The 11,486-nt window shown below is 48.4% G+C and overlaps 1 protein-coding gene across 1 annotated transcript; it reads right to left on the reverse strand.

Annotated features, from left to right (window-relative positions):
* Nucleotides 1-165: 165 nt before the first annotated feature.
* LOC119114377 (cytochrome P450 3A9-like) lies at nt 166-2,106 on the reverse strand. Its single transcript, XM_037238570.1, has one exon. The coding sequence runs from the start codon at nt 1,962-1,964 to the stop codon at nt 426-428; it is 1,539 nt and encodes a 512-aa protein (XP_037094465.1). The 5' UTR covers nt 1,965-2,106; the 3' UTR covers nt 166-425.
* Between the last annotated feature and the right edge of the window lie 9,380 nt (nt 2,107-11,486).

The following is an 11,486-nucleotide window of genomic DNA, read 5'->3' on the forward strand; positions in this document are numbered from 1 at the left end:
GTTTTTGTTAAGGGTTTCTGCGACCACCCCGATTCTACTGCTACCCATGCCCGTGTATATGATACATTCATCACGCGTTTCCAACATGTTCATTCTTGTCATGCAAGTGATGGCTTAAAACCCATTCCAAAATTGTTCGACACTGCCAGCTGATATACACAGCAATGTATTTACCATGGGCATCATGCTGGTACGAAGCTCGTTTTATTACGACAGGTAAGCCGCAGCGGATAACGTGAGATCAAGTACTTTTATCTGAAAAACATAATTACATGAAGCCACGTTGCTAACACTCAGTTACTCATATGTCTGTTGTGAATTAGTAATACAGTTCCCCAACATCCTTAGGCAATCCTATGCCATGATAACGAATTATTCAGAAGACTCACGATCTGCCAACACTCATGCAGAGGCGTTGTCACGTCTCAGTCGTCCCTAGCCCTCAGCTCCACCTTCAGGGGCAGTTTTCTGCCCTCGGGTGTAGTAAAAAACGACCTCTTGTCAAGTGGCATCGGCGGCGGGGGCGTTTTCTCCGTCGGAAGCAGTGTCATCTTCTGCAACAGCGCCGCGAGCGCCACCTTCGCCTCGAACAGCGCGAACCGCATGGCGATGCAGTTGCGCGGTCCTTGGCCGAACGGCAGGTAGGCGCACGGGTGGCGCTTCTCCTTCTCTTCGGGCAAGAAACGGTCCGGGTCGAAGCGCAGCGGGTCCGGGTAGTGGTCCGGGTCGCGGTGGAGCACAAGCACCGGTATCTGCACCAACGTGCCCTTGGGCAGGTGCACGTTCGTGCCGGGCAGAGTATAATCCTTGGTACACTCGCGCTCGAGTCGCGTGGCAGGCGCGTACAGGCGCAGCGTCTCCAAGAGCACCCGGTCCAGGTACGTCATATCCAGCACGGCGTCGTACGTCATCTGACCGCCGTGCTTGGCCAAAACATCGTCCACCTCCTGCTGCGCCCGGCGCTGCATATCGGGACTGACAGCCAGGCTGTACGACGCGAACGTCAGCAGCGTGGCCGTCGTGTCGTACCCGGCAAGGAAGAACAACACCGACTGGCTGACAATGCTGTCGGTGCTGAGCACGCGGTTACCGTCCTTGTCCTTCGTGTCCATCAACAGCTGCAAGAAGTCTCGCACGGACGTTGGGTGCTTCTCGCGGTGAGAGACGGTCGTGTTAACGACGTCGGTGAAGAACTTCAACACCTTCTTCCCCGGATTGGGAAACCACGAAGCAATGAACTTCGGTAAAGTTAGGAACGCAAGAATACGCAGAAAACCGAGCGCTCCAGGGTAAAACAATTTTGCTGCATTCGTTGCAAATTTGCTGTTTGGATCGACAAAAGAGTTGCAGTTCACGCCAAAGGCGCAAGATGCTATGTTGTCCATGGTAAATCGCCCGAAGGCGTCCTTCATTTCAACTTCTCCTTTGCTCTGCATGTCTCCTAACACATATTTCTTTAGATTGAGAGCGTTGTCCAGCGTTAGCTGGTGCATCGCCTTAAGCTTGCTGGCGGAGAAGGTGGGCGACATGACGGCCCGCGTGTGCTTCCACACCTCCCCGTTGACAACACTGAGGGCATCCTTCAGCTCATCGTCGGTACCGGCCTCCCGTCGGTTGGTGAAGTGCTCGAAGTCCTTGATGGTGATGGCCCGGATCAGGTCCGGATCGCCGACGAACAGCACGGGCCGGCTCATCTCCATGTAGCCGCAGTACTTCTTGCCCCCGTGCTTGCTGTAGAGCCACTGCTCGAACTCGACGACCGGTGTTAAGAACGGCACTCCAAACTCGTTTCCCCAAGGTAGCGTCGCTTTTGGTCCGGGCACGCCGCGTGAGGGCCAGAAGTCGAAATTCTTAGTGAACTTGAAGTAGGCGTAGGCGAGAGCGGCCAATAGCACTGTTAGCGGGATTGGCGACAGCAGCCAGGAGGCCACCGCCCACGGCGCCGATAGCAGCCAGCTGAACATAGCGTTGCTCCAAGCTCTCGCTCACAGATCGTCCCACTGTCAGCGCAACACCTTCCCAGTCTGCCGCGTGTCAGCAGTACGGCCAGGTGTCTCCGGCAGCGCGCGCGTGCGGGGATGGATTGTGCCCCTCCGCCTCCCACCCTCCACCGAGCACCACTGCCACTCTCATTCTCGCTCGCCCACACAGCGACCAGGAGCTGGCAGAGTGCCAGGGGCGGTGCGGGCTGCGGTGACCTTGGGTGCTCTTGGTTGATTGGTCTGTCTGGCGCATGTCGCGCCGATCTGTAGCTGCTCGCTCCTGCGCCTGCCCGTCGCGCGTCTACGCACGGGAGCTAGAATCGGTTTTGAGCTAGGGTGAGAGTGAAAAATTTCATCACTAAAAGATCATGCGGGAGTGAAAAAATCAATTAAAAGAAGATAGAACTTATGAGCTCGTGACTGGTGCTTCAGCAACAAAGACATCTATATGGAGTTGGCATGGACGTAAGATCAGGAATCTGACAAAATCATCTCGTTTTTTAACATCTTAGGCCATTTAAGTGAAACAGAATGCATTAACACGCGCTCGAGTAGGGGGTTGGGGGGGGGGGGGGGCAAACTGACCCCCGCCCAAGGGCTTTTCCCGAATGGTTTCTGAACTACGATGACCCGGGTCGAACGTTCTGTTTTAGGAACATACTGCTTAGTGTAATCTTTGTCGCTTATTCCAATGCAAAACGAAGATCAGTCTTGTATCATTTTGGCCACCATTACCTTCAAAGGGTCAAACAAGGTCAATGACCTCAAATGGGCTTGTGAACTTTTCCCTAGAGACAGTTGTCTAGGTTGTGGGGGCGCTTTGGAGGCCAACCTGGAATTTGACCTTGTTTGGCCTTATTCGACCTGAAGGTCATGACCTAAGAAGCTGGAACCTTAACCTAAGTGGGTTCACGTATAGTTCAAGACACCCCGTAAATTTGGTGTCTCTAGCTTTCTTAGTTCCCGAGATCTCAGAGGGGGGTCAAATTGACCCTCCCCCTCTCCACCAGAGCAAAGGGTATCTAGCCGGCCAACCGGGAGCGTGTTAAAGCACAGTAATTTCGTGACAGCATGATGAGCATAACAAATTATTCACACCAATAATTTGATGCTGAACTTTCCAATTCCCTTCCACAGCACTTCTAAAACAAAACAAAGCAAAGGAATTCAATAACAATATAACAACAGAAAATTCGACAAGTAGAAAGCACTCAAACAAAAAAGCATTGGACTCACACACATCAGCCCATTACCAAGTCAAACACAATAGACATACTTCTGGCTTCTGTTAAGGTGGGGTCAGGGAAAACAAACATTTTGTCACTGTTTCTTACAAAATACCAATGCTTATTTCCATTAAAGTAGTCTATGCCGAACCTAAAGAGGCCTTACATCATCTCATCCTGTATAACCTGTTTGTATCACGGCAGCAGTTGTTAGTTACTGATTATTGCACAATTCCTAATGCCACTTGCCATGCACTTGACCAACTTAACCTAACTTAGAGCAGGCCATATGATGAAAATCATCTCGACTCACCTATCTGTTGATAGCAGCACTTGTGATAAAAACATGATATCTAAAGCTAGTTTTTGGCATGTTCCAACTTGCATTTTCATTCAGCTCATTTGTGTATGCTTGTTGACATCAGACAAAGTTGACAACTCACAAATCAGAACACTTTAAATCACTTGAAATAAATTATTTTGATTGTCATGGTTAACCTATGTCAAGGGCAATAATGGGTATGCTCCACAAAACAATCTCTCTTCTCCAAAAATAACATAACTTTTAGATGGCCATGCCAGTATTGCTGCTTGCCTTTTCAGCTGCAGCAAATGCATCCATTTGGGCTTGTTTATTTATATTTAATGACAAAGTTTGAGATGTTGGCTTCACATTTTAAATGGGGTGGTCTGACTATTTGTTACATGCCAGTATTTAATTCATATGATAATTGCTATGCAGCGTAGAGTATCCCTGTGTTAAAAATATGGTGCATATATACAGTGCAGTCATTTGGCGGTCAGCAAACCATGACAACTATAGAAAACATGTGGTCAAAGCAGCCATAAGGGACCACTTTAAGAAATTTGGGTCAAATAACCAAGAATATGGAACAAAATAAGCCCCTTGCGTGCCTTGTGGCATCATAATTTGTCTTATGGCAGAACTCGATGCATTAAAACAAAAAATGGCCAACTCTGTTTACCAATCATGTGTTGAAAGCAGGTAAGGTAAGCAATTACTTGGTCCACAGGAGACAGGCTTGGTCCACAGGCTTCTTACTGTTCCCCCCAAAACAAAAATTCAGTACCTTTTGCATGGTCTGCTGGCAGACAGAGTCATCCGACTCACTCCCCAAATATAAATATCAATCATGTCCACCAACCTTCGAGATAAAATTGCGAAACAAGTGAGGTATGCGTGTTAAACACCTCCAGAGGGCAGAATTTCGCCATCAAACACTTCTGTATTAGCTGCATCATGTCTGTTCCAAGGATCTGTATGGCAGCATTTATTCTAATGCTAATGCCTTGCCAGGTAGCCTGGTGAGTCAGACACTCCAAGGCTTGGATTTATCATTATTGAACACCGCCATGAACCAAGAAAACGGTTAACCGAAGGTTTAAGAGGGCAAAAATGGCGGTAAAAATAAGTTCCGTGCTTCAAATTGTCTCCTTCACTGCCTATGAATTGTTCACCCTTGGGCGCATATCAAATATGTTTGCGCGGCTGTCGAATTAATCCAATTTATGTATAAAATACGTACAAGTTCGCAGTTGGAGCATCTTGCAGGGAAACTGCTCAAAATTTTAAGCAGCAGATGGCGCCTCTAAAGACTATCGAAAAGGAAGGATGAATAAAGTGGTATGACACTGGTATGATACCAAGAAAGGCAAAAGTAGCTAAATAAATACAAAGACTAGTATTTTTCTGGCCAAATTTTGTAATCAGATGAGTTGACTTAAAATCTGTTAATATAAGTGCTCAAATGGTGATATTCACCTTGTAAGTTTAATTTATAAAACATTTCTTGAACTTTTCACTCCTGCATTTCGGGAGTGATGCAATTTAGTGGTCAAGTTTCCTCGGGAAAAAAGAAATACGTGGAGCAAACTTCTCTACCAGGATTTGCTGGTGTTTGCACCAGGCTCTGCTTTCGTGGTGTGGTGGTGAGACCAAAAAATAGGGGATGCGTGAAAACCTTGCATTTGGCGCACAGCTGCAGATTGTGACGCATTTTGTAAACAAACCAAACTTAATGCGTGCAAGCGGACGGGGTCGCTGGGGTTTTTGGGCTTCGAGGTACCTGGCGCCCTTGCTCTGTGCATACATAGACATGCTTCAGATGTAGGTGAGGCAGGACATAGCCATTGGTGTCCAGGGTCTACGGAGCCTCGTTTATGCTTGGTGGTTTCAAGTGAGCGCGGTTTTGGATGACATCTGAAAACCTCAGAAAGGGAAATAGGGCTTTGGCATGTACGATTAGACAGTGTCAGGCAGGAGTGAAAAATTAACATAAAATATGAGGAAAAGGAGTGAAAATTCCTCCTCATAGGGTGTTGCTTCACACCCAAAGTCGGCAATTCTGGGACACTGCGTCTATGGGTTTACAAGCATCGCAAGTAATGCTTTTTCAAGGGTTTCTTCGACCATCCCTATTCCACTGCCACCCATGCTCGTTTTGTGAGTCTTCAAGTGATCTTTTTGCTCTTACTCTTGAAGAAGCGCAATGGGGCAGCCCATGGGGAGGGCGGTGTGGTTTAAAAATATTCTCCCTCAAAGTTGTGACGTCCTCTTCGCTAAGTTTTGCAAGTTCAAGACACCCTTATGGGCTTCTAAAGCATAGCAACGGCCCAGAATCATCAAAATAGGAGTCGGAGCTAAGAAAAACTGAATTAAAAGATCAGGGCCCTTTTGCTACAAGATGAGTTACGATTAGTTTTTACCGTCAGTTAGGTTTCTTGATTTCTCTTTCTTTACTCTTGGGCGGCATCCCCCATACTTCCCACCATTATGTTACGGGGAGACTTTTCCGTGCTACACATCTTTAGTTATGTTTCTTGATTCGCCCCCCCCCCCCCCCCTTTATCTTAGGCGGCATCCCCTTACTGGCCATCATTACGTTGCCCGGAGATTTTCCATTATAATATATGTTTGCTAGGTTTCCTTCACTTTTCTTGTCTCTATGGTCGCATCGCCATACTGGCCACCGATATGTTACGTGAAGATTTTTCATGAACTTTGTTCACACCGTTTTCTCCAACTTGGTTTTTGCCGTCCGCGCAACTAGGAGCGCTGGCTTGTTTTTCTGCAATATTGTCACGCTCACCCAATCGATTTGTCGTAAACGCCATATGGCAGTCACGTGATGCCTAAAAGCAATAAGTGCCGTGGCTTACCCGATTTAGATGAAGTGCCTGTATGGCTTTTGAACTTACGTACTCGCACATGACGTCGTGTAATGCATAATGTTATAATACCTTTCTAGAGGTAGTGGCTGTGCTCACTAATAATTGCCTCACGAAAGAAAAGAAAGCTCCTTGGGAGAAAAAGCCTGCCAGCAATAATCACATTTGCCTAGATTGAATATGCATACTGTTAATGACGACTTTTGGTTAATTGGCTCACAGTATCGATCCGCGGATGATTACCATGCAGGCAATTCCCTGTCATAAACCGACTAACAGAGGCGACTGCAAATGGCGGCGAAAACATTGCCGCATTGACATTACATGGGGTTTTACGAAACACATGCTTTTGTCCTTACATGGGCAGCAAACGTCACATTCTCTCGTCGCAGAATAATGCCGGAATCCCTCATCGGCACGCCGGAATCCCGCTCGGCTTATTATCCTCAGTCGCCGGAATCACACCTCGGCACGCCGGAGTCCACATCGGCTCTGAGGAATCATAACGCAGAGAATCCCTAATGCATTTAGCCCGTGGTGGTAAAAATCATTTCATTACGTTCGTGGAAAATTCACGGGCACCCTAAGCTACGGTATATGAGCTATGTGAGATGATTAGTTTGATTATGATGTGAGCCTTACCGCGGAGCATCCACATTCATGGCACACAACTCATGCCGCACATTATTCATTGATCTTCTGTTTTTATACTGACTGACCATCGAAGCACATAGGAAAATATCACGCAGGGGTCGGCATGTCATTTCACAACACAAAGTAGCGACGTATTTGTGTATGAGAAGTGCTAATTACTCTGATGCAATGCAAGCACGAATGGAATGCACGACATACAACGGATCAGAATAACGTGCGAGTACGTGAGCCCGACATTCATACAGAACGCATCTTCCTAATTGTCTAAAAAGAGGAAAAAGGGCCGGGGGTCTAAGAATCGCCGAAGGGTCGGCGAATCCCCCGCCGGGCTTACATTTTGCCGAGGTGAAGGCGCCGAGTGTCCAGCCGTCGATGGTCGATGGGGTTCCCCACACCGTGCCTGTTTCACTGTCGTCTGAACTGTATTGTTTGAGCGTGACCTCTGTACTCGTTGAACGTGTCCCCTGTACCGATTAAACGTGCCCTCCGTACCCCGACGAGGCCGGTGATTTAAAGGGCCGCCTCCTATTCATCAACGTGGCACGCATGTCCGGGACAAGCACTCGGTCAAACGTTACAAACAAAACCGTACTCGCACATTGGAAAGAAAAAAAACACCATGTGGCCCGCGGCCGATAGATACGCCGCGCGCCATATCTGAAGCTAACCTTTTCTCCCGTCCTGGGATTAAAAAATGTTAACACGTCGCGAGAATTATCTACGTCCAGCTTGGAAAACAGAAGATAGAGTAGGTCTTACAAGCTACATAGCGCATCCAGGAAGAACATAAAGCACTTGTAGCCGGAAGCGTGGGTCGCCGACGTTGTGCAGCTTCTTGCACTCATGAGCGGCGGTCACGAGCTGCTGAATGGCGGCCTGTCGACTGCCGAGCGGCGACCTGGCGACTGCCGAGCGGCGGCCTGGCGACTGCCGAGCGATGACCTGGCGACTGCCGAGCGGCGACCTGGCGACTGCCGAGCGGCGGCCTGGCGACTGCCGAGTGGCGACCTGGCGACTGCCGAGCGGCGGCCTGTTGACTGCCGAGCGGCGGCCTGGCGACTGCCGAGCGGCGACCTGGCGACTGCCGAGCGGCGACCTGTCGACTGCCGAGCGGCGACCTGGCGACTGCCGAGCGGCGGCCTGGCGAATGCTGAACGGCGACCTGTCGACTGCTGAAAGGTTGCCTGCCGATTGCTGATTGGTTGCTGATCGGCGGCCTGCCGACTGCTGATTGGCAGCCTGTGGACTGCTGGGCGACAGCCTACCAGCTACTGATCAGCGGTCTGTCGACTGACGGCCAAGTCCTGTAAGGATAAGGAAGACCGGCAAGTCGGGGAGAAAACCCGCACGCTTTCAGGGAACAGACCTACAGTGGGTTTTTATTTGCCCTAGTAACTGGTTGCCGCGGTGATGTTGTACCCGGGCTAGTTGTTTCGTTGCTCCTCCGTTTTTCATGGCCTTAGGCGTACATTCCCGTTGTCAAGTGCGTTCTTTTGTAGCATCGACGATAAATGTATATCACTTGCGGCTATCATGGCCCCAGACTGGTTTCTTGATTGCAACGATATTGACTTCGATGCGGGATCCTAGTGTGCATGATGGCGCACGAACTACGTTGACGGCGTCTGCGCCGAGATATCTAGCATTTTCCGTTTGCGTTTTTGAACCTCCTGCCACTGGTTAAGGTGACTCTCAACTTTAAATTTTGTATGAGTCAGCACTCTTCTTCTTTCCACAGCACACAACTTCTGGTCGAACCAAATGTGGCCTACGTCTGTTTACATGCACCCTTGGTATCTGCTCCACGTACAGGGTGCTCAGCCAAATGTGCTAAGGACGCGTCTCGTCAATGAAGCGGAAGCCTGTTTTCCAGCAGCTATGTAATTTCTTCGTCAGACCTGCCACCGTTTTTGGTCCAGCAAAAGTATCGCGTCACCAATCTGACACCAAGCACTTCTTGATTTCCTGTACTAACATACATTTGCATCTCGCTGCCTTGGGCCCGCTTCACACCAGTTGGAATGCGCCGTGGAGGCGCCGCGTCATGGGTGATCGCGCAACCTCGGCTGACTCTGCGGTCATTCGGTCGTTACCGAGGCGGTGATCTAGCGGCGTCTTTGCTTCCCTACCGAACATGAGACAGGCGGCATCTCTCTTGTTGATGCTTGAGTTGCCGTTCGGTAAGCGAAGGGAACTTCAGGTAGGTACCGGTACCGCTCTGACCTATTCTCAACAACAAATGCCCGAAGCGTTCTGGCGGGAGTCTTACTGAAACGTTCCGCTTAACCGTTTGTGGAGGACGCATAAGAGGATGTGCAAACCTGCTTGGTAGTCAGCCCTGTGCAAAGGCTATCCATCGCTGTACTCGTGAGGGCGGCATCGTCACCACGCAGCAACACTTCAGGAGCTCCGTACTCGAAAGACCTGTCGCTAAGTGCTTTGACTGGTTTAACGGCTTGACCTCTGGTTACCATGGCCAACGGAATTTTCGTAAGGTAGTCGGTGATCAACAATATGTGTTGGTACTTGACGTCATGGGTAATGGACTCAATTAGTCAAGCTCCATCATGCTCCATGACCCTTTATGCACGGCATCCACCAAGTGGCGCTCGTGCCCAGCACCCGGTCTTTTGCTTGACAAACTTGGCAGGTGTGCAAGTAGTGATCAGCGACTGAAAAAATAACTTTCAAAAATGGTTACATGCTTAGATCAAAGCTAGCATCTCCATCTCTGTTGATAAACATGTTCTCTTTTATACGGCCTTACACTCTCCAACTGCGCATACAGAAATGGGGGCTTACTACACGAGCGTTCTGATACATCACGTGCTAAGATAACTATGCAAGTTGCTCGGTATTATTATTATTATATATACTATAGCATTATTCCTCGGAAAAAAAACCGGGAGAATGGAGATATGGATGAGTTGATATTTCCGCAACATGCCTTTATTGAAATATCAACACATCTATATCACCATTCTTGTGGTATTTCTGCGAGAAATAAGGCGATTACTATTGTCTTATCTAGGTGCTAAGATATCCTATATGCTACGATGAAGTAGGAGATGAGATGCATTATGTGTCACGAAACATTAGGTGCTAAGATACATTAGGTGTTATGATACATTGGGTGCTTTGAAGCTTTATGTATTTTGATACATTAGATGTTATGAAGTCTGAGGTGTTGTGAAGCCTTAGGCGTTATGAAACATGAGGTGTTTTGATACATTAAGTGCCATGAAGTAGTACAGGTTTTGATAAATTAGACGTTGAGATACCTCAATAGTTGCAAACATTAACACACGCTGGGGTGGGGGTCAAATTGACTCCCCGAAGTTTTTTTCCAAAGTGGTTTTCGAGCGGCGCGGCGCGGCCGCGCCAAATTCTGCATAGCTGTAGACGATTGATTAGCGGATCGTTTGGCATCACAAATTTAGATGTGCCTTGTAAGGTCGCGGACCTATGGCAGGTCAAAGTCAAGCCATACTTTCAGCGAAGTCAATTTCTAGGGAATCGTTCAATCTGATGCAACTGTAGTCGGTGTACCGTTTGCATTTCTAGTTTGATTTAGTGCTCGCTTCTCGTTTGTTGAGTCACTTAGTTTGCGATTATCTTGAGGTCTAGTTTAGTGTTACTCAATCCACGCTACTTTGGTATTCATTTTGTATCGCTAATTTTCGTCTCTGTTCTGTCTGTTTCCGCTCTGTTTAGTTCTAGGCCTAGTCTGTCCATTTCCGAGGTTTCGTTGTTTCCCTGTCAACGTCCACGAGGAGTTGAGGCGCGGTGCTGGCGATGGGCGGTCATCAAATGAAGTGCACCTGAAACCTCGGTGTCTTCGACGTGGCGGCCGTCTACACAACAACGGAGTGTTAGACGAGGCCATACATTTTTGAGATGCTTTCTGAGGCAAATCAAATATAGAATGAGCAAATCACGTTGACCTAAGCTCAGGTATAAAAGGTCAGACCACGAGCAAATCCAACCTGCTTTGTTACTCTAGGGCTTGGGTGACTGTGCAACACTTACTAACACTGTGAATGAGTGGTTGCAGCTTATTGTGTGGTTATAGCGGGCTGTTATTAGCTTAATTCGGCTAATGACTATTGTAAGCCTCCTAGCTGGGAGTGCCGCGGCTTGTTTTTATGTTTTCTGGTGTTATCGTACGGTTTATTGCGTCACTGGGATCGAGGGACGGGCACTCCTGGTTACCTGTTCCTGGGTGACGGTATAGAAAAAAGGTGAGTTCACGTACAGGTCAACACATCCTATAAATTTGGTGTCTAGCTCTCTTAGTTCCCGAGATCGCAGGGGGCTCAAATTGACCCCCACCCTCACCTCACCCGAGCGAAGGGTATTAGCTGGCCACCCAGGCGCCTGTTAAGCTAACAAATTTATTTAATCAAGCCAAACGCTATGCATTCGGGTTGATATG

Source organism: Pollicipes pollicipes, unplaced genomic scaffold (assembly GCF_011947565.3).
Source record: "Pollicipes pollicipes isolate AB1234 unplaced genomic scaffold, Ppol_2.1 Scaffold_7262;HRSCAF=8765_pilon_pilon_pilon, whole genome shotgun sequence".
Taxonomy (NCBI): Eukaryota; Metazoa; Arthropoda; class Thecostraca; order Pollicipedomorpha; family Pollicipedidae; genus Pollicipes; species Pollicipes pollicipes.

Excerpts from the sequence above, each read along its gene's own strand:
- LOC119114377 (XM_037238570.1), bottom strand. The coding sequence starts at position 1,964 with ATGTTCAGCTGGCTGCTATCGGCGCCGTGGGCGGTGGCCTCCTGGCTG.